Source organism: Rhinolophus hipposideros (assembly GCF_964194185.1).
Source record: "Rhinolophus hipposideros genome assembly, chromosome: 10".
Taxonomy (NCBI): Eukaryota; Metazoa; Chordata; class Mammalia; order Chiroptera; family Rhinolophidae; genus Rhinolophus; species Rhinolophus hipposideros.
The window spans coordinates 47,880,039-47,904,721 of record NC_138056.1 but is presented as its reverse complement, the minus strand read 5'-3'; the positions used below and the strand labels follow the sequence as shown (position 1 = coordinate 47,904,721).

The 24,683-nt window shown below is 36.3% G+C and overlaps 1 protein-coding gene across 1 annotated transcript in view; it reads right to left on the bottom strand.

Moving 5' to 3' along the window:
- Nucleotides 1–24,683, bottom strand: part of PPME1 (protein phosphatase methylesterase 1) — a 57,700-nt gene that overhangs the window by 17,569 nt on the left and 15,448 nt on the right. Inside the window, exons 2-7 of the mRNA XM_081061854.1 lie at nt 20,488–20,581; nt 19,858–19,950; nt 9,050–9,107; nt 8,496–8,547; nt 3,780–3,934; nt 2,804–2,894 (exon numbers count right to left, since the gene is read on the bottom strand). Of these exons, the coding sequence (XP_080917980.1) occupies nt 2,804–2,894; nt 3,780–3,934; nt 8,496–8,547; nt 9,050–9,107; nt 19,858–19,950; nt 20,488–20,581 (543 nt within the window). The remainder of the gene's footprint in view (nt 1–2,803; nt 2,895–3,779; nt 3,935–8,495; nt 8,548–9,049; nt 9,108–19,857; nt 19,951–20,487; nt 20,582–24,683) is intronic.

Genomic DNA, 24,683 nt, shown 5'->3' with positions numbered 1-24,683 from the left:
TCCAGATGAGCAATATGCAGTATTATACACTCTTGTGATGCTGGGCAGCAGGGCTAGACGCAGCTCCCACTCAGCCACACAATCACGGGGGTAAACAACTGATACTCTACAGTGTGTTTATTGTGTTAGATGATTTTTGCCCAACTGTAAACTAACGTAAGTGCTCTGAGCATGTTTAAAGCAGCCAGGCTAAGATATGATGTTCGGTAGCTTAGGTGTACTAAATGCATTTTCAACTTATGATGTTTTCAATTTACAATGGGCTTATCGGGATGTGATCCCGTCTAAGTTGAGGAGCATCTGTAGTATATACAAGTGACTACTTAACATTTTCACTTAGATGTATAGAAACTAAGCTCTTCAACTTATCCAAATTAAAATCCTGATTCCCTACCCCTTACCTGCTCTCAAATCTACGTCTCTCTACCATCCACCAAATGGGCCAGAACCCTAGAGGTCACCCCTGAGTGCTGCCCCCTTCCCAACATCCCAGCCATACTCAGTCCTGTCAGCTCTTCACAATACACTCAACTTGACCATATGACTTCTCGAGTTGCCGTCCTAGTCTATGATTACTATCGTTACTCTCCTGTACTGTAACTGTCTCCTAAGCAATTTCCCACTTCCATCATCACCCCCGCTCCCATTATCACCCCCACTCTCCACTCCTTTCCCTATTCTGTTTTCCTCAGTGCAGCCAGAGCGCTAGAACCAAGACGTAAATCCATCTGCTCGATTTCAAAGCCTGGGCTCCTAATGACTGTACCCTACTGCCTCTCATTAGGATGAGCAAGAGAACAAAAGCAGGAATTCACTTTATATCTTTACTGAATTAAATAGGTTAGCCTTGTATTTCAACATCCTTTTTTTTTGGTTTGTTTGAAATCTGGAACAGCCAAAATGGTCATGAGTCATAAACTTGATCAGATATCCAGCAGAGTACAAAACAAAATTACCAAATACTTCATAGTATTCTTTCTGAGTCTCAGGCTCAGAAAGTGGGTCTGAAAATTAGTGGCTCTCAGAGAACCCAGAACATGTTAAGACTCAACAAACAGTACCCTTATCTTATCCTACAACCACCACTAGAATCAAGACTCTGTCTCCTTTAAGAGAAGGTTCACCATGACCCCCAGGCTGGACTGGGTACCTATCTTCTGTAGCTACTGTGCTTTTATGTATTTACTTGATGGCATCCCCAGCATTTTGATAAGAACTAAGCCTGATTTCATCCCCAGTTCTTAAATCAAGTACTGACACATCTTATGTACTTAAAAAAAATGTTTACTGAATAAACTTAAAAAGTTATTTGGCATAATTTTCTCACTGCTTGTTACTGGGGAAATAAGCAGGGTACATGAGCTACATGTTGAGTTAGCAGCAAGATGGGAAGAGAGGTCTTTGGTGCTTCTGAGAGAACAGTAGCATGAACACCGGGAGGTAGAAGTGACCTCCCCAAACACACACACATCATTCTGGCAAGCCATATCTCGCATGAGACCCTCTGTCCCAGGAAAACTCCCTTAGGGTATGTTTATCAGGTCCTTAATTTCCATTTGACATCTCTGATTCAGTTAATAGACATGTTCTGCCTGCCAGGACAACCAGCAGTATGCTATATGCAGTATGAAAGTACAAAAGAAACAGAATAGCTTCTGTCCTCATGATGTAGGAAGGGAGTTTAGACAGAAATGAAAATAAGCATATCCCTTACGGGGGGATTATAAGATTTAAGGGCTAAACAGTACAATATAATACAGACTTAAAGGTCTCGAAAAATTTTACTGAGGCAGTGATCTGCGTCGTTTGGAGGAGTTAGAGAAAGGTTCTGGAGAAGGTACTGGAGATAGATTTTGAAGAATAGGTAGGAAGACAGGATACTGAGGATATTTTATCCCAAGACTGATCCCCTTAGGAAAGGGGCAGTGTTTCACTTGTCTATGAGTCTTCACCCTTTAACACAAAGTAAGTGTTTAATAAATATTTAATGAAATAATTAATTGAATTAATGAATAAATTAATGACTGAACAGCCTTTACTTAAGTGGAAGCCATAAACAATTCTGTCAGTGATCTTTATGAAAACTATTTACCGAAAGGGTTTTACTTACCCAAAACCCAAATAAAAACTGAGAAAGGAACATATACCCATCTTCTGCTTTTCCATCATTTTCTCTAGAACACATAAAGTGAATCTAGAACTATGGAGCATAAGAGATGGAAGAGGCCTTAGAACCTCATTTAGTACAAACTCTCACCTTAGAGATGGGGACCACTAGATAGCAGATGACTCAAAATTACTAAAATTCTAGGAGGTACTAACCGGTTTCCCTGAAAATAAGACCCAGCCAGACAATCAGCTCTAATGCGTCTTTTGGAGCAAAAATTAATATAAGAACCAGTGTGTTGTGGTGTTGTGTTGTGGTGTGCTGTGGTATGCTGTGGCGTGGTGTTGTGTTGTTATGTTGTACCCGGTCTTATATTATAGTGAAATAAGACAGGGTCTTCTACTAATTTTTGCTCTAAAAGACGCATTAGGGCTGATTGTCCAGCTAGGTCTTATTTTCGGGAAAACACGGTATAGTGTATTAGAAAAAGAGTGGATTTTGTACAACTGAGACAAGTCTGAAATATTTAAAATATTTTTTTTTTAAATTCTGCTCTTTACATAAATGTTTCCACCCAGGATACTACAATAAAGCTAAAGCATGGGATTATTCCCTTGAACTTGGTTCTTGAGCTGATGAAAAAAGAAATCTACAATCTAACATTTAAAATATAGACAATACATATGTGTGGGTTACCTCCATTCAATGGCATTCTCCAGAGACTTGAAGGTTTTCGGACGGCCACGTAAGAAATTCTGCATGCTATTAAGAGCATCCATGGCTGTACCTAGATGTCAAACACAAACTTTAACTACATATTTTGAGCATTTATACTTACTAGGTCAACCATATACATCTGACCTCAATGAAAGCAGAGTTCAGTGATACTTGGGGAAAAAAAGATGCAGTTTAAGAAAATTCAGTACATCAAGACTGATGTCATAGCCAGGTTTCAAGATGGCCTCCAGTGATTTTTGCCTCGTGGTATTCACCCTTTCGTGTAGTCCCCCCACAATGAATGGGGCTGACTTGTCTAAGCAACAGTATGACTTCTGAGACTAAATCATAAAAGACATAGCAACTTATTTTTTTAATGTTAAATAAAATAGTGCGGCATACATACAATTAAAATATATGCAGCCGTAAAGATGTTTATGAAAAATTTCTGATGACTCAGAGAATGATTATATAATGTGGAGTGCAGGTGAAATGAGTGAAAGTATCAAAAGGTACAAACTCCCAGTTATAAAATAAAGTCCTAGAGATGTAATGTGCAGCTTGGTGACTCCAGTTAATTATACTATATTATACATTTGAAAGTTGTTGAGAGTGGATCTTAAAGTTCTCATTACAAAAATAATTGTAACTATGTATGATGATAGATATTAACTAGACATATTGTGGTGACCATTTTGCAATATATACATATATCAAATCATTATATTTTACACCTGAAACTAATACAAAGTTATATGTGCATTATATCTCAATTAAAAAAAATACCTGGAGTGCTTATGCCACAAAATAACATGAAAGAAAGATAAAAAAGACAGAGGGACATACTTCAAGATGAGTGAAATCAACAATACATTAAAACACAGTAACAATAACCGCCCATAGATGGCTCTTGTAAGTCAAACAGTTTGATTTGGTTAGCACTACGAAAACTTACCTTCCACAACATCAATCATGCACAGACCTAAGAGGCTTGGCACCAGGTTGGATGATGCTGTGTGGACTGCAATAGCACCTCCCATGCTATGTCCAATCAGCATAATTGGAGGAGGGAGGTCCCCATACATGGCTTCAACCACATTGCCGACATCTCTGCAAAGAGAAGGAAAAACAGCTGGGAATGTTCTCTGACAAACACTGTAAAAATAGTTTTCTTTCCTAACTTCTTCCTTTGGTCTGTACCTAACAGTCCTAGGAGTATAAAGGTCTAGTAGGCCATCTTGCAAACATACCTGTTAAAACTCCTAGCGTGCCTCCAGTATCTACACAGCCAGCCACACATCTAGCCAGCTCTTCTGATAAATGGCAGTTTAAGAACTAAGAACCCAACATTTCTGATTTTCCTTTATCACACTTTCATATTCCACACATTTAGTACAATTACATAAATATATGCCTTTATTTTAAACCTAAGCTTGAAAGTCTAGACAAATCATTTAACTGCTCTATGCCTCAACTTCCCCATCTACAAAACAGGAAAACAACTTTATCAATCATTATAATGCAACGAAGTTTGGAGTCATGAGATGAATTATAGCCCCAGTTTATATTTTACTATGTGGACTTGGATTAGTCATTTAAACTCTCAGAATGTCAACATCTATAAAATGAAGTTAAGAATATCATTTACTATTCTGGATTGCTGTGAGGTTTAACTGAGACATCGATGAATGTGAAAATACTTTGAAAAGAGTAAAGTGCTATACAAATGTTAATTATTATTTACAATTTGTCATGTAAAGTTGTTTGAAGTACAAACATAAATGTGAGTATAATGTTCTGAGAAATTAGACAGATAATTTTTATTGGCTTCTATCCTAGTCTGTAAGTATGAGTGGATCTTTTTAACAAAGTCAGACCTTAAAGCTTTGAAAATGAGAACTGAAGTAGGAACTTTGGTTTTTATTTGCATATAGGCCTTCTTTGGTATAGCAATAGGTAAGTATGGTTTGTTTCTAGAGACCACTGGCTGTCTTTTTTTGGGAGTGGCGGAGTCAGTCAACCTCAAAAGACAGATGTGGTTTGCTGAGTGTCACTACATACCTCAAGCACTGACACAGTGTTAGCCAAACATAGCAGGTGTAGATGTAGAAACACAGCCTTTCAAATATGGTCTCCTAAGTATTCAGAATAGTGAATGCTATTATTTTTGCAGGAATTAATCTTAAAAACCTCATATAACAATTACAGATGTGAACAGGGTAGCTGCAGCATGTGCAGATAATCTGAATGGGAGATAAGGAGGCCACCCAATTTTATAAGTGAAAACAAATAATAGTTTAATATTCCTTTGGAGTTAAATTTAAGGGTAAAATTTTGGGTTAGTAACAAATATAATGAATAAAATAAAAGGATGCTACAGAAGAGTATCTAAATCCAGGTCTCCTTAAAATACTAAGTTGGAGGAGTTCTATAGTATCTGCTTCATGCATGAAGGTGGATAGGGTCTGAAACAAACCAACTTAATATCATGTCTCAGCTTAGGAAAGGTATATTTCATCCAGGTAACAGTTGGTTATGATCAATCACTTGATCATCTATCCTCTGGAGAAATGTATTCTTATTAAAGTTAATCAAAGTATTCAGTCATGAGGATTACTGTCTTGAGACATGTCCTGAAATTCTAGAGAAATCAAATAAAGATGAAGCAGCAGGGATTTACAAGTCTAGTCTATAAATGGATGTACCACAACTTTGGTAGTTGCTTTTTAAGGGGATTTTGTCCTACTTATTAACACTAGGCTCATTTCCCGAGAAGCAGTATAGCATATCACAGACTTAACAGAAAAAGGAACAGCAGAATAACCTGGGCTCAAATCTTGGCTCGTCTACTTTCAGTGGCACTGCATCTTATGTAATGTGCAGATTCTGAAGTTGATATTTACGGCAAAAATCGTGCTGTCAGTGCTATTTGAAAACCCCACTAATAGCCCATTTGGAGATTTTTGTTTCAGAGTGATTGAATTCATATTAATTCAATGAATTCATATAAATGTTTTATTGCTTCGACTATTTCAGCAAGAATACTATTTGTTGACTCTTCCGATTCTTGACAATCATCTTCATCTGGTGTAGATGGTTTTAACCATTTATTTTCTTTTTAACCATTTTGTGTCAGTTATCAACTTATTGTCTCTCAGCTCCACCTCACCCGTCATTACATGTTCTGCAAAATTGGATCTGAGGCCTTTCAGTATTTTTCCTTTACCAGCTGGTATGATGTTAAACTATATCAGTAGAGGACAAGGGAGAGACATGGCAGAAAGAGAGGATTTTATTCCTGACCCATGTTGACTCCACAAGCTCCTTGTACTTCTTTAGCTCCCAGTACCTGCACCACACACATCTTGCCCCCTGCCCGACTTTGTCAACACTCCATCCTCCCATCCCCAGTGTTTTTCTTTCCTAGCTTTACTGAGCTATAATTGGTATACAAAAAATGGTACACAATTAATTGTCTATGATTGGGTAAGTTTGGATATATACACTTGTGTTAACATCATGATCGAGGATTACCTCGATCACATCCATCGCCTCCAAAAATTTCCTTTGTGTGTGTGCGTGTTTGTGCGTGGGTGTGTGTCGTAAGAACACTTAACGTAAGATTTAACCTCTTACAAGTTGAAGTACACAGATTCTTATTAACGACAGGCACCGTGTGCAGCAGCTCTCTGGAACCACCCGGTATTTTTGTTGCAGTGCCTCTGTAAGATACCTCCCTGTGAAGCGCTTCCCCTGTACCTGAGAGGGCAGATTCATGGCAAGTTCTACCAACATGGCATCAAAGTGACTTCTCTGTCTATGTTCAGTAAGCCACAGTCGTGCTCTCCAACAAGGTCTAGGTCGGAAACTCTACCCTTTTGTGTTCTACCTCAGCCTGAGAGGGCAGTGGCTGCTTCTTACATGTGCTATTCCTATATTCTTTTTTTCTTTCTGTTTGAATTTTTTCCCAGCTTTACTGAGGAATAATTGATAAAAATTGTAATATAGTTAAGTGCACAATGCGATAATTTGACAGATGTGTAAATTGTGAAATGATTCCCACAATCAAGTTAATTAACTCTATATTCTTTAGAGTTCTCTTTACTTCTTACTAGCCAATTCTTCATTACTCCAATCTCATGTTATAGTTAATAAATCTTTATATTAAACTTTCTCTGTTCAAATTACTGCGTGGTTTCTCTCTCCTGTTTGTCCCAGACTGATACATTATTAGACAATGTTTTTTTAAGGCCCTCAATTCTTTCATTTCCTCTAGAATGTCAGCCAAGCCATCATCACCCTTTGTCTGGTTGCCTAGCCACTTAAATGATGTATTTCACTTTTTTGTCAACAGTCAAGAAACCCTTTAAATTCTTAAAAGTCATTCATAAATCTTTCTATAGGTATCATCAACATGCTCGATTATTTCAGGCTTTACTGTGCTCACATTACAAAGGCATTAGGAACAATTGAGGGAACAGATTCTTGGCTCCCTTTCCATGGTTTCTCAGGCATATGTTGACTGAGTGGAATGGTATTCATACATTAGTCATTCATATTCCTTCTCTCTGTCTCCCCCCCTCCCAAGCACTACAGCTGAATGATCACAATTCTGGTCTATTAATTGTGTGACCTCACGTAAGTTAGTCAACCTATCTGAGCTCGTTTCCTCAATGGTAAAAAAACAAAATGATAATATTTACACTACAGAGTTAATAATATAAATAAATTAAAAGAAATAACAAATAAATTCTTTATTCTTAATGTCTATTTTACACTTAATGCCTGGCAGATAGAGAGGACACAAATAGCACCTACTATAACAATAAAATTATGGCCACATGAGTTTGGGTTCTAAAGGAAAAACAGTTTACTCTTGGATTAAAGCTACTAAAGTAAGAAGGGATGAGAAAGATATTTTTGGCTAAAGTTGGTCAAACACTTGAGAAGACATGTATTAAGTACACGAGAGAGCATGTATTAAAGCAGGGTAGTGAGAAGAATCCTGCTTACAATATAGAATAGTAGTTCCCAAACACCAGTCATGGACTGGCTGTATCAGATTCCTTTATAGAGCTTTATTAAAATATAAACGCCCAGATCTCACTGGTAGAAGCACTAATTCAGTAAATATGGGGTAGGGCCAAATCATCTGTATTTTAATCACTTCTCAGGCAATTTTAAAGAGTGGCCAGGTTTGAGAGCTACTGAATACGCTACATTCATCTTTTACTTTGAGGCCCAGGGTATAATTACTAATTTTTTAATACCCTGTTTCTGTCTTACTATGAAGTTGGACAAAGAATGCGGGCAAGATGCCTTAAGAACATCTCACAGGGCCTCTTGTATACAACTACTTTTCCAAGCATGGGTCCCCAATAGATATCCAGATGCTATTCAACAATGTCAACAAAGAAAACTTTTCAAAAGACAACACAAAGTGAACTGTGCCTCGAAGAATTTTCATGTGCTTTATGTATGACCATCACATTGAATATACCAAGAATGATGAATGTTTCTTTCAAGATTAAACAGGAAGGAGACCAGATATAGAAGTCAAAAATAACAGAATGTACTAATTATTGTCCAACAATCTCACCAGGAGAGTGATAAAGAATACTACTATAGTAATGGAAGCCTAGTGATGTATAAACAATATTAGATTACTTACTTTGCCATTGTTTCTGCAGACAGGTCTTCAGAATTCCTGACTTTTGTTTCACCTAAAAAGAAAGTATTTTAAAAATAAAATTCCCAAGGATGGGAATTACAAAAGCAAGAGTATTCTCTTTCAAAAATCTCACCTTTGGACAATGAAATGGGGACTTTATAATTGCATATGATGGGCTTAGCAAGGATTTTCTATGTTATGGACACATCCTTACAGCTGAGTACCCTAAGAACAATAATTACAGTAGCCTAACAAAGATTTATTTACATAAATACCACCAGCATCAGAATTTAGTTACATTAAAGGACATTTTCTTAGCTAAGCTACAAAATATATATATATATATATATATATATATATATACATATATATACATATATATAGTGTATTTATAAAATATTTATAAAAACTGTAAGCTACGACTTCCCTCAAGACATCTAAATGGAACAGACTAGGTTATTGTACAGCCACACTAAAATGTGTAATATTTAACGCTATGCAAAGAGCTTGGCAAATACGTCGTTAAGTCAGAACTAATTAAGAACTTTACTCACCATGACTTCGCAGATCCAAAGCCACAATCCTACACTGAACCCTACTAATGATCGCTGCCTAGGAGGAAAAGGAAAAGTCATAAGACACATCTGGGTTAGCAAATCTTTCTCCATTACCAATAACTTTGTTGAATGAATTGCTATCAGAATTCAAGGATCTCAAGACAATCAAAAGACTTTCCACTTTTAAGCAAAAATTTAAAAATGATGATTCTGTGCTTTTTTGGTACAGATTCTGGTTCTATCCCATCTTCAAAATATGGCTTTCTCCACCTAAATCCCTCTTTAAACTTTAACTCTTCCTAGCTTTTCATGAAACACAGAGTGAGCACCTCTAAGCAATGACCTTCTGTGTTCGATTAACGATGATTTTCATCCATATTCCTTGGTTATCTTTTCTATACTCTGGCAGGAAAATTGCCTAAGTAAGGACCATGAGTCAGTTAATATGTTGGCTCAGGACATAACACAAATGTAGTAACATTCAAATCATGAAATAACTCTGAAAGCAGTACAAATCATGAAATCTACCAAAGATTCACTTAAGAAAGATACAGGAGTACACACAAGCTTGTATTTGAGTTAAATAAAAATACACTGAAAAAGAAATCATAATATCATGGGGAGGTACAATTTTAGAGGTTTAAACAAACCTGAAATAATTGGGGATCTTCTTTCTCGAATGAACTATATTCTTTGACAATAATACATCACAACTAATGTTAGTAAATGTCATCAACATTTAACTTTTAAGAATAAAACAGGTTTAGTGGTTACCAGAGGGTAAGAGGGATGGGGGAGGGAGATGAGGATAAGGGTGATCAAATATATGGTGATGGAAGGAGAACTGACTCTGGGTGGTGAACACACAATGGGATTTATAGATGATGTAATACAGAATTGTACACCTGAAATCTATGTAATTTCACTAACAATTGTCACCCCAATAAATTAAAAAAAAGAGAATAAAACAGGAGACCTGTCTAGCTTAACCCTCACATTTTATGAATAAAGAAACTAAGTCCAAGAGAAAGAAAATTATTTGTTCAGGGTTATATAACAAGTTAGTAGTAAACACAGAACCAGAATCAAGGTAAGTTACCAATGTAATAGTCAATGTGTAACACAAATCCAATTTCCTAAATCACATTTTCCCCTTTATTTTTAAGTGATTAAATACATCATCTTGAATATATTATCATTATAAAAATGTTGAAAATATAGAAAGTGGGGGCAGCCGGTTAGCTCAGTTGGTTAGAGCGCGGTGCTCTTAACAAGGTTGCCGGTTCAATCCCCACATGAGCCACTGTGAGCTGCGCCCTCCACAACTAGATTGAAACATATGACTTGGAGCTGATGGGTCCTGGAAAAACACACTTAAAACTAAATAAAAGTTAAAAAAAAAAAAAAATATATATATATATATATATATGTATGTATGTATATGTAGAGAGAGAAAGTTAATAAGAGAAAAAAAAAAACCTTTGACCTGCCATCCAAATATAGTCCTTTGCCATCTGTTTGGGTATTTTCTATGATCTCCACCCTCCTCCTCCAGCTCTACTGAGATATATCGACATACATGTAAGTTTAAGGTATACAACGTGATGACTTGATTACATGTATACTGCAAAATGATTACTACACTGAGGTTGGTGAACACCTCCATCCCTCACATAACTACCATTTTGTGTTATTTGTGTGGTGAAAACATTTAAAATTACTCTCTTAACTTTCAAGTATATAAGACAATATAATTCATTATAGTCACCATGCTATATATTAGATCCCCAGAAGTTATTCATCTTATAGACGGGAGTTTGTACCCTTTGACCAGCATTTTCCCATTTCCCCCACCTCCCAACCCTTCACTACCACCATTCCAATCTCTGTTTCTATGAATTCAACTTTTTTGGATTCTGCATATAAGCGAGAACATATAGCATTTGTCTTTCTCTGACTTCTTTTACCTAGCATAATATCCTCAAAGTCCTCCATGTTGTTGCAGAAGGCAGGATTATCTTCATTTTTATGACTAATACATGTGTGTGTGCGTGTGTGTGTCACATTTTCTTTATTCATTCATCCACTGATGGCTGCTCAGGTTATTTCCATGTCTTGGCTATTGTGAATAACAGTGTTATGAACATGGGGTACAGATATCTCTTTGAGTTAGTATTTCTATTTCTTTCAGATATATATCCAGAAGTGGGATTGCTGATCACATGGTAGTTCTATTTTGAACTTGTTGAGGAAGCTGCATGCTGTTTTCCACAGTGGCTGTACCAATTTACATTCCCACCAACAGTGCACAAGGGTTCCCTTTTATTTCTACAGCCTCGCCAGCACTTGTCTCTTGTCTTCTTGATAATAGCCATTCTAACAGTTGTGAGGCGATCTCTCATGTGGTTTTGATCTGCATTTTCCTGACGATTAGGGATGTCAAGCATCTTTTCTTGCAACAGTTGGCCATTTGTATGTCTTCTTTGGAAAAATGTCTATTCCAGTCTTTTGCTCTTCTTTTTTTTGCTATTGCATTGTATGAGTTCCTTGTATGTTTTGGATATTAATCCTTTATCAGATAGATGGTTTGCAAATATTTTCTCCCATTCTGTAGGTTGCATTTTCATTTTGCTGTTTTGTTTTGCTGTGTGGAAGCTTTTTAGTTTGATGTAGTCCCACTTGTTTATTTTTGCTTTTGTTGCTTGCACTTTTGGTGTCATATCCAAAAAATCATTGTCAAGACCAATGTTAAGGGGCTACTCCTCCATTTCCTTCCTGTAGTTTTACAGATTCAGGTCTTACATTTAATTCTCTAACATTTCAAGTTAATCTTGGTGAGTGGTGTAAGATAGGGGTTCAATTTCATTTTTCTGAATGTGGTTATCCAGTTTTCCCAACACCATTTATTGGAGAGACTATCCTTTCCCTATTGAGTCTTCTTGGCTCCCTTGTCAAATATTAGTTGATTGTATACTCATAGGTTTAGTCACAAGGTCTCAATTCTGTTACATTGGCCTGTGTCTGTTTTTATGCCAGTACCATATTGTTTTGATTACTATAACTTTGTAATAAAACTTAAAATTAGGAATTGTAATGCCTTTAGTTTTGTTTCTCTTTCTCAGGATTGCTCTGGGTATTTGGGGTCTTTTGTTGTCCCACACAAATTTTAGGATTTTCTTTTTTCTATTTCTGTGAACAATGTCATTGGAATTTTGATAAGGATTGCACTGAATCTGGAGATGGCGTTGGATAGTCTGGACATTTTAGCAACATTAACTCATCTGATCTATGAACATGGGACACCTTTCCATTTACTTGTGTCTTCTTCAATTTCTTTCATCAATGTATTGTAATTTTCAGTGTATAGATCTTTTACCTCCTGGGTTAAATTTATTTCTAAGTATTTTATTTTTCTGATGCTATTGTAAATGGGATCATTTTCCTTATTTCTTTTCCAGATAGTTCATTGTTAGTAAATGAAATCACACTTTAAAAATCACCTAGAAAATCAAGTCTGTTTCTACTTCTATTACTATAATTAATGAATACCTTTAAAAAGAACAATGGACTGAAATTCTAGTATACACTGCTATTTGTTTCGGAAAGCTAATTTACAGGAATTATTTAATACATTATGGTGGTAGTAAAGTCTTCAATGCCAAAAAACAAATCTGTATTTTGGAAATAAAACTAAGTGACAAACATAGTATCAAATTTGCTTGATTGCTGTATGTTAAAAAAAAAAGGTAAAACCAAATCCACATAATAGCAACAAAATACTAATTTGAAGGCAGCAATGTCAATTCCAATTTTAACCTGAAAGCAATAATTTACTATCTAATGTGCCTTTCAGAAAACACTGACATTAAAAACAGATTTTTCATTCATTTATTTAACAAATCATTCTAAACGACATCTGTTAAAAATCTGGCACCAATTGAGTGATGGGGTTACAATATGAAAAAGACAGGCAATGCTCCTGCTCTCATGATGTTTACATTCTATGTGGCACAGGAAGACTGAAAACAATAAATGAGCACAGTAAATTCAGAGAGCAGCATGTTTTAGAGATAATAAAAAAAGTGTCAGAGCATGTCTATGCTTGCCACTCCAGATCTTGTCTTAAACAGTATGACTCTGCCACTTCTAGAATGGGTTGAGTGAAAAGCAGCTATTTAAGAACGAGACTTTTTCACTTTGTCAATAGAATTTGTGTTAGCAATAACAGCAACAATAGTAGTAGCACTTAATATTTATTAAATCTTACTGTGTATCAAGCACCAGTTGAAGTGCTTCAAATGAAGTATCTAACTTTTTTCTCACATCTCTTATTCAGACCTAATTTTCATCACGCTACAGGTAAGGGCGTTTTACAGTGAGCTTAAGTAACTTGTCCAGGCCAAACAGCTAATAAATGCAAAGCCAAGATTAAAATCCAAGCCGTCTGGTTCCACGTGGCTCGCAACCTTGGCTGCAAAGCAGAATCACATAAGAAGCTTCAGTAAATACTAATGCCCAGGCGCTAACCCGCCAGAAATTCTGATTTAAGGGATCTGGAGAGGCTCCAGGGTATCTATACATTTTAGAGTTCCCCAGGTGATTCTAACTTACAGCCAAAGTTCAGCCTAGCCCTGAACTAAAGCATAAGAGACAAGAATGGAAGTAAAATCTGGGTGGTAATAACATTTTTTTTGTATCACTTTGTTATCTCACCATATTATCTACCTGAGAAGTAGGCTGGGAAAACATTAGCCCAATTTTTATAGCTGACCAAACAGGTTCTGAGAGGTACATCAAGCATCGGTGAAGGTGTGGTGAAATAGATGTCCTCACAGACACATGATATCCTCAAATTTTGTAATTTTAGCTAACTGGATAAGTGAAAAGTGGTATTTTTAAATTTTACTTTATATTTTCCTCATTAATCGTAAGGTAGACCCATTTTTATAAGTTTATGTATCCTCCTGTTACTTTTGTACCTTTACAAAGATATTGTAAGCTCATCTAAAACAATGCTTGAGTCACGTACTTTATCAAGAACCACACATCTTTTGTTTAGTCTCATAATCACCCTATTAACTAGGTGGTATTAAACCCATTTTAAAGATTAAGAAACTAAAGCTTGACAGATTAAGTTGCTTTGAGATTCAAACCCCAGTCTGCTTGAGATGAAAGCTTCTTATAATTTTTGCTGTGTTATTTGTACATGTGCCATCTCCATTTTCCCTATCTTCATTAGACTTAAAACATCGTATGAACACGAGGATAACATATGCTTAATTCTCTACTGTATCCATAGCACTTAGCATAATGGCTGGTACAAAGTAGGGGTTAACACGTATTTTTGCTGATTGACTGATCTTGTTAGAGTGAACTCTCATTTTTCTATCTTTAGTAACCCAGCACAAAACCTGAAATATAGAATATACTCAGCAAATATTTGCTAACATGAACTGAATTAAGTGGAAGAAGAAGCGGGAATAAGCAGACACTTCAGATTCAATTCTTGGCTTCAATCAATTAACACGTGTTTGATCCCAGGCCCCTTAGAGGTACCAAAGCTGAAAACAACTGGAGGCTGGCAAAACTCTAGCCTGCAGAGACTGCATGTGCTAATGAGCTCCGGGAACTCCTCTCTTCTCTCAGCCAAACTTCAATTTCTGCTTAGTTCTGGATTCTCCCACAGTAATTAGGCCAGTGTGTTCTACCCAGTACTTACTGATGGAGAGGCCTATACAAGTCCCAAATATTGTATTATCCACTGTATATGATCAACTTATTATAGCAACAACTACAGTAATAACTAATTTATTGACTATAACCAAGGAATAAAGATTTCCAAAAAATTAATTTTCTAGAAATCTAAAGCTTACCCTTTAAAACACCATCATTTCATCTGTTATAACTCTGATAGTTTCACAAAAATGATTTTATATATATACATATATATATATAATATACATATGTATGTATTTTTTTTCCTGTTATTAAAGCCAAAACAGAAATGCCTTCTTCTCTTGACAGTTACTACTAGGACTTCTTCAGGTGAATCTCTGCGGTCCCCCCACAAAACCCACAAAACATTTAGATGTAAAGGTGTTCTACCCAGGTCCAGGGATTTTACAGATGGGTAAGAAGGAACTTCGAAGATATACTCTCATTTAAATCCTCCAAAATGAGCATGCACTGTGCTGGTACACAACTAGATGCTGCTCTGCTCTCCTCTGTGGAGGGCCTGGGCTGCTGTGAAAGTCTTACTCATTACAAGTTCTGCCTTATGTGTGTCAAAAATATGTCTCTATGGTTTCTGCCCTGAGTCTCTACTCTCAGGCAGTGTAGAACTGGTCTTCAGAGAAACATGAGCAGAGGTAGACAGAGGTAGTTTGAGTTTTGGTGCTGTGACTGGCTGTGTTATTTCTCTAAATTGTAATGTTCTCATCCGCCTAACCTCATAGAAACACAGAAAGGATTAAAAGGGATCATGTAGGCAAGCACTTAGCACAGTACTGCGCACATAGTAAATGCTTAAAAGATGTGGCTGATTTTTAAAAAAATTAATATCACAGTTGAAAGCAAGTACTGGGTCTCCCAAGTTTTCCTTTTTCTCAGGCCAAACATTTTCAGTTTCTTCAATGTTACTTGAATGTTTTCAAGTACTCTAATCCTGGCTGCTCTTTTCTGAACAAGTTCCAGTTTGCCAATCTCGATTCTTTTGACTTGTGGGATCCAGAACGAAACAGAATCTTTGAATACAACCTTTGAAATGAATACAAACTTTTTCCTTTGAAAATAGTTTCCATTAAAGAAAAAAAAATCATTAAGTTAGGAAAGTAATAAAAAATATACAACTGAAATAAAACGTAGAAAGCAGAAAAACCGAAAAAAGGCTTTTTTCCATAGTGTCCAGGAGAATTGTTTAAAAAGGCTGTAAAATATTCTCCCTTATAGGTACATCCAGTTTATTTAACCATTTACTTATTGTTGGAGGGATTGTTAACTTTAGACAAACAGCTTTTCCTGTATTTGGTATTTTTCCTTAAAAGAGATTCTTAGAAGTACAATGTTTGTGTCATTGGTATAGTTTGATGATTTAATCATAGTGTTAAATTACTTTTCAAAAGAGCTCTATTTACAATGCCACCAACGTTTGAAATTATTTATTCTCTTATACCTTTGCTAACACTGAAGATTAGTTTTGAAAAATATTCATTTTGTATGTAAAAAAATGATACCTCCTATGAATCATATCTGATTAATAGTGAGGATGCACATTCTTATGTCTGTGCTCCATAAACTGTCTTTTCATGTCCTTTGGCCTTGAGTCTCCTGGAGTTTGGGATTTTCTTATCCATGTTATACAATTCTTTATGTATCAGCCATATGTAAATGACTGGCTGTCACTTGATAAAGTCTTTAGGATAATTACATACTTTTCTAATTTCTTGAACAGAATACAATGAACAAAATTTAACCTTTTCTTAATTGTTCAGGTTGGCATTAACTTATTCAAGGAATAACAACTGAGCATCAATTTCTTGCCAGGCCCTGTCTGCTCGATATATGAGGTGCAGTCCCTGATTTGAAGGATCTCATGATCTACCATCGTAAGTATCAATCACAGTTGTTCATCTCTTCCTTTGGCTGTCAATATACTTGTCCTCCTGCTATGCTAGTATCTTTCTGCTTCTATTTTACTGCCTTCTGTTTTACTAATTATAATCTGGGTGAAGTTCTGAGGGAAATTCTGCCTCTCCTGATTATAAGGTGCTTAGCTTATTCCTGCTGTTTGCCTTCTGGATCCCCAGACATGTTTCAGTGCTTAAGGAAATATGAGCTCTGGAGTCAAGTCAATTGCTAGAGCACTAACTTTTATGTAGCCCTTTTTGTTTTCAAAGCATAGTCATATATAAACTCATTCAGTGGGCTGGTACATTTTCAGGAATAACAACAACAAAAAAGGGCAGGTAAATTTAACCAGCCAAAGCCCAAGCTATTAAATTAATTGAGTGGTAGGGAATTCCTTTGGTTACACAAGTAAACCAGACAAGCAACTGGGACATAGTGATCTATAAAAGTTTCGCAAAATGTGGGATGTTAATAGATGTTTTAGAAAAAAGGAATTGAGTGATCAAATACATTTAGAAGACACAGTTAAATTAAATAGATTTCTCTAGAAGAACATCATAAAAGCTTCAATAATATACTGATATGTAGGGTGAATTTCCAAGAGAAAGATTAGAGAAGATTATATGTAATATTTCTCAAACTCGTTCAATCACAAAATCCCTATTTCATTAATTACTCATGAAATTTGTAATCTGTAGAATATATATTGGTAAAAGAAGAACTAGATATATCTTCTACAATGATAACGAGTATAATAATGTCAGCAGCTACTTATCAATCACCTCCTCTACGCCAGGCACTTTCCATGTTATTTCACTGTTCCTCTCTATGAAATAGAAATATTTAATATCAATACATGTCAACAGATAGCTTATTATATAGTAATATTTGTAGAAGGCTTTATAACTTACAAACAGTTTTCACATCCATTATTTTACATAATCTTCAAAGAAACCTTAAAGTGTCAGGAGACTGTATTTGGAGCATAAAGGCTTACGTGGCTCCCTCAAGGATACTGGTCAAATTGGGGCTAGAAATCATATCTTCAGACTCTTTCTCCATTGTTCCTTCCCTTAGTGTAGAAAACAATAGCTGTTTCGTGGAAAGTCTGTTCTACCTCTGGCCTACATATGTAATTCTCATCAAATTTTACAAAATCTTCTAACCCATTAAGTACTATCCTTGGAATAAAGCTTTTCCTATCCATACACTACTTTTTGCCAAATTTCTTGAGGCAGAGCCTGAAGTTACTGTCCCTAGCAAGTTTCAATCCAGTTGTGTGAATATGACATGTCAGTTAAGATGGTGCCTCTTTCCTCTCCCCAGTCACACATCTCTTTCCTTCCATGTCTCCAACATGTTAAGTGCCAATGACAGTATATTTACAGTAGTACCTGGGTTTTCGAAATTCTCCGTTGATGAACATTGCCGTTTACAAACCGCCATAAACCCGGAAGCAAATGCTTCGGTTTTCAAACACGCCTCCGAAGTCAAACACGTCACGCGGTTTCTGCTAAGTGCAAGATCCTGAGGCCTAGCTGTCAGCTGTTTTCGAATGTTTCTGAACTCGAAGGCTTTCCGGAATGGATTATGTTCGAAAACGGAGGTACCACTGTATTAGTTTAGAGCAGAGCCAGGCAAGTCATGGCACATGAGCCATTTCTGATTGACTCTGACTTTGGTTCAGGACAACCGGAGTACATTTACTACCACAGCTATTACATTAGGAATATGTTGCTATTATTTGTTCATTACTTGAGCATACAATATGTGCCAGGCATAAATAAGCCATGATCTTTGCCTCTAGAAAAGCTCACAATCTAATTGAGGAATACAAGTAACTACATCTATGCTACTAAGGACTTACACTATGGCTGTGTCCAAACTGAGATACACTGTAAGTATTATTGGATTTCAAAGACAGTATTAAAAATAATGTGAAATATCTCAACAGTAATTTTTATATTGATTACCTATTGAAACGATAATATTTTGGGTACAATGGAAAAATGAATATTAAAGTTAATTTTATCTGTTTCTTTTTACCTATTTAATGTTCCTACCACGAAATTTAAAATTACACATACAGCTTGCATTATATTTCTATTGGACAACAAAAGTCTAGAGACATGAAAGAACCTGCCACTTAAGAGCAAATCATGCAGCTATAGCCTAAAGTAAGAGAAAGGAAGTAGCAAACAGGACAGGGGCCAAATCATTTAATCATTCATTAACAGTTGAATAAGTGCCTATGTGTCAAGAACTGTTCCAGACATTTGGGAAACAGGGACATTATCCCTGTTCTCAAGGAATTCATAGTCTAATAGAAAAGAGGAGAAGGTGCTTTTATACTTAATCCCAGTAATCCTACTGCGAGGAATAAAATGATATATTTGGGGCCTCCCTTAACTCCATAGTCATCTGGTTCTAGGTATCTAGTGCTGCATTCCCACTTGTTCTCATTTTCTGTCCCTCAGACTCCCTAGTGGTACATAGAGGAAGAATGCACATCTGCATGATACACATAAGAGATGACAATTTCAAATGAGATAGGAATGCTGCTAATATCTTCCTTAGTAGCATCTCTCCTTGCATAAGACCATCTCACCAGAGTCAAGGATATTAGCAAGATCTACAACTGGCAGCATTCACACAGACGTACATCCTCTACTCTAGAACAGGGTATCATCAACCAAATGTTGTTTACTTCCTAGTAACTCGCAAATACCATTAACATTTAAAGCATTATTTGAAAAAAGGAAAAGAACATTTTCCAAATATTTATGGGACATCTCTAAGTGTAAAGTTCTACAACAGACTCTATTAGGGAGACTAATAAGGGATAGACATTATCCCTATCTAAAGAGCGCCTGAATAGAATGTCTGCTCATCCATTACTTAGATTACTGAGAGGCAGACCCTCACATTTGACAAGGCACAAATCCATCCCCCTCATTCCAATGAAATATATACATAAAACATTTTATAAATTGTTCGAAGAATTCATGCACTGAAGCCCACCCCAACTAAGACCCTCTAGTTTAAATACAACATTGACTCACATCCCTAGCCTTCCTACATCAAGCCACATGAGAAGGAAGAGTCAGGCTAGTCAAATTCATCCAGAAGTAAACAATGATTGTGCTAACATCAACTTCTACTACCAATGAGTTACTTACTGTGAACACAGCCCAAGAAAGGGCAGAATGGCCTCCTCCGTGCAGAAGGAGTAGGACTGGACCCGCTGAACCACTCTTGTAAACTCGAAAAGTGTATGAATAGTTAAAGATAACATATCTAAGCTTTTGTCCACTGATGTTTTTGATTAGTCATAATACGCTGATTAGACAATTCAGGCAGCACCAAGCTACATGCAAAGCTGCAGACTTTCAAACTTCACAGACACTTAAATAGAAGCTTGTGAGACACAAACCTCCGTTTTGGAAGCATGGACCCAGTATGACCAATTTTTTCAATGGGGAAAAAAAAGATTCTCTTTGCGCTAATGAGGACATAGTCCCTGCTTTCTAAAAGCTAAAAACCGGTTCAACTCAACTTGACTCATCAAACTTTCCCCTGGGCCCTTAAGAGATATATCGGTTTCCGAAATTTAATTCTTAATCCTTTCCCCATGCATCAATTACAGCCAAGGAAGATACTCGCATAGACTTTCAGGTAATATTCCATGCTGTACAAAAAACAGGTGGAAAATAAAAATGAAATGAACAACAAGACTAAAACATTTTAGCAACTACACAAGTCTCTGACTTAAAGAACATTAAAAGAATAATCCATTTTGCAAAGGATATATCCTTGCCAGTTTCATTCTCTACTTCTACGTCTTCCATGGACTCAAAGTACTGACTCCAAGAAACAGGGGAAAAGTCTCGCTTCCTTCCAGGGCTAAGGAAATAAAAAGAGAGAGAATTCAAGTAAAAAGTTATGCATAAAAAGATAAAATCTTGATCAAACAAACGCTAAATGTAAATCTGAAATGAAAATAGCAAGGGTATTTTCTCTTAGGAATATGAGGAGATTTCATACACAAAGTATCACATTAAAAATGTGTTTCTAAAAGTTCAAATATAGATTTAAGAGTGAAAAAATTTAGAATTTTAGGAAATTTATTACCATATTTTAATCACAAACGTATTCCATGTATATATACACCACAAAACCTGCTAGTTCTCTCTCCTTGTTCTTGGCTTTAGGCTCATTTCTATCCTCTCAATCTACTTTAATATCATTCCTGCTACTACCATATTTCCCCGAAAATAAGACCTAACTGGAAAATAAGCCCTAGCATGATTTTTCAGGATACTCATAAGCCCTACCCCCAAAATAAGTCCCAGTTAAGAATGTCAGCCAGATGGATGCATTTAGTACATCCTTTGCAACACACGACGGACTTACTGAATTATAAAATAATATTAATATATAATATAAATAAACAATATTGACATTAATACTTAAATGATAAATTATAATTAATATTTGTAAATACCCAAGTGGGCGCCTTTGGAGAGGTAAATGCCTATGTAAACAGATGAACTCGAGACTTATTGCCGAATGACCAATCAGAGAACTGACACAACGCACGAATAACATGCGCACTTGATACCGAACGGATGTGGTTGTGCCCAATATGAATCTTTGTAATTCAATATGTCGTGTGTTGTAATGGACGTACTTAATGCACTCGTGTGATATAAAGAAACGTTTTCTGAATTTTGGTGCCTGTAATTTTTCGTCGCTTTTGTATGGACCATCATTCCTAACTGCCATCATTTTTGTTGCCACTCCTGTCTCGTAAGTCTTCAATTAACACTTGCTTTAATGGTAGATTTAAAGTGAATAATATTTTGACCGCCCCCCCCCGCCCCTACAGACGAGTGCAAAAAGAGCTATTTCATCGAGTACAAGAAGGGAATCATGAAGGACTCCTGGGGCAAGACTCTTACGGCTTTCCGCAAAGAGAAGAAGTTGGATCTCTGAATGGTCCGAAACCAGCAGAGTACAATAACCTCAGTCAACAGGTGGATGAGGGAAATACTAAGAAGCGCCAAGTGTGGACCAGGTCCGCAACCATTATTTCCTGAGCTGGAAGACATCATCTGTGAATGAATTGCTGACAGGAGAGCAAAGGCTCTGGTTGTGCGCAGCGCTGATATTCAAGCATCTGCCCTTGCTTTGGCACCACAGTTAGAAATATCCCTAGAAGAATTCAAAGCATCACAACACTGCATGGATGGCTTCCTTCAGCGATATGAACTGTCTCTAAGATTGACAACACTGTTCAAGCTGGAAGATACTGAAGTTATTAAATGTGAACTTGCATTCAAGTCCTTTGTTGATGGCATCTACTTTTCTAAATACCAACTCTCCAACATGATTGCTATGGATGAAACTGCAGTGTTTATGGGCCAAGGATCTCAAATGACAATTGATTAGAGGCGTGCTTCGTCAATCTACATTCCTTCCATTGATTACGGAAGTGCACATGTTACCTGTATTTTGGCAATTCATCTGGACAGAAAAAAAGCCCCACCTCTAATCATCACTAAGGGCAAGAAAGATAAGGTTGAACGTGTTTCAGGCATTTATGTTCTTGAAACTGAAAAAGCCTGGTGCACACAAGCAGTTATAAGGAAGTGGGTCGATTTAATGTTGCCACTTGTTTTGCGAGGTGGCCAAAGAGGTCTCCTAGTGTGGGATTCAGCCAGCACTCACCGCGCTAAAGACATGAAGAACTTTCTTGCAGAGAGAAGAATAGATCAAATAATGATTCCCGCAGGAATGACTGCCTATCTCCAGACTCTTGATATTGCAATAAAAAAGCCATTCAAGGACCATTTGCACATGGAAATCAATGATTACATTGAAAATAGAATGGAGAGAAATCACTGTGGAAACTTTGTGAAGCCTGGCCTGCAAGAGGTCGTGACTTGGGTGAAGAATTCCTGGGATAAAATCACTGACAGCTGTGTTGCCAGTGCACTCCGAGCAGGCTACACGGACAAGAAGTGCTCATTTAAGAAGAGCTCTATTGCTGGACATGAGAGATTGGGGCCAGTGGTTCTACAGGAAATGGAGTCGTGAGACATTCAAGCTGGAATTCAGGGTTTGGAGAGTTATGACAATGTTCCAGAAGAAGATGACATGACTGTATTTGAATAAATGTACTTTTGTACATGAATAAATGAATAAATGTAGATTGTTGTACATGAATAAATGTAGATTATTGTACATGAAAAAATAAGACATCCCGTGAAAATAAGCCCTAATGCATCTTTTGGAACAAAAATTAATATAAGACCCAGTCTTATTATCGGGGAAATACGGTATCATTTTTGGTCACTATTCTTTTTTCATACCTTTAATTGCTCACATTATTTTACACTTGTCATTTCCTAACCAATAAATATACAACCTACATAGAAAGCAAACTGCTAATATCCATACCTTGAATTTCTAGAAATTTATCCAAATGTATGGTCACACAGAAGTGAAATGAAGTGAAATACATCTATTCAATCAATGTAGCATCATTTGTAATAGAGAAAAATTGGAAACCTAAATGTGCATTAAAAGGTCAATGATTAAAATAAATTGTGTTACATAGAAAACCAATATTTAGTTGTAAAAAGAAAGAAACGTTTATATACTGAAAAAATTATTTATATATGGATAATATACACTGTTAAATACACAAATGATGTACACACCACCATTTGGGTAAAAAAAGGAAATATGTATAAATATAATTGCTTATACATGTTTAGAATGTCTCTGGAAGAATACTGATATAACATTAATGGTATTCTGGAATGGTGTCCTGGGAGATGAGAGGGACAATTTTCAATGTATATCCCTTTCTAATCTTTTGACTTTTGAACCATGTATTAAAAAAGTAAGATAATTTTAAAACAAAAATAACTAATAAATGTCTATTTACAACCTGTCTTCAACCTTGGATGGGACACAAAAAAGAAACCCTAAGTCTTCCTGTATTTCCACAGTTACTCTTCTTCCCAGTAATGGAGAAAATTCAGAATTCTAGGAGCAGCAAAACATTACCTCCTGCCAGACATCTTCCTGTGTATGCCACAGGGCTGAATGGAGAATATGTACAAAGCATAATACAAAGCCCCCTTTAAAGACTTAATACAAAAGCACCCTTGGTTGACTATAATACTAGAAAGAATTACAATGGAGTAGCAGGGCAGTCGGTACGTATTCTTCCAACAGTCAAGCATTTATTGAATATCTACTCTCTTGTAAGCATTGAGACAGCTCAGTAGTTCTCAATCCATATAACAATAAAATCACCTGGGGAACTTTAAAAAACACTGATGCTTGGGTCTTACTTCTAGAAATTGATTTAAATGGTCTGAGGTGTGGCCTAGGGACTAGGGACTATTTTTTAAAGCTCTCCAAGTTGAGAGAGAGGTGCTAGGAATACGAAGGTAGATTTGGAATAAGATTCCTCGTAGCTCCTACTATTTCCCTGTAATTCCCTACAAATTCCTAATAATATGGGCTTGGGCAAATTCAAATTATTTAAACTCCTTTTGCCTTGGATTGTAATGATTGAATAAAACAACATTTTAAAACAATTTACTACATCTGGCATTTGGTAGTTGCTCTGTAAATGAGTAATCCTATCTTGTGATAGAAAAACTGCCTCTGTGGAAGTAAACTACAACTTCAGTCTCGACCTATTTTTTTGTTTGCTGGTTGTACTTGAATTCCTACTGGAAAACTAAAAGCACATTCTTAATCCTATTTACTCATCAGTCACTCACAAACCTACCTATGCGTATAATAATTTCAAGTATAACAACCACAGCATGGCATGCCAAACATGTTATAATGAATTCTAAGAGTCTGTTATGTGAATTGAGTTGTAATGTCTGGACCTAGGATATCATAGTAATAGTACCTAACTAACATTTACTGTACACAACAGTGAATCACTCACTGTTCCAAATAATTTACAGGTCAT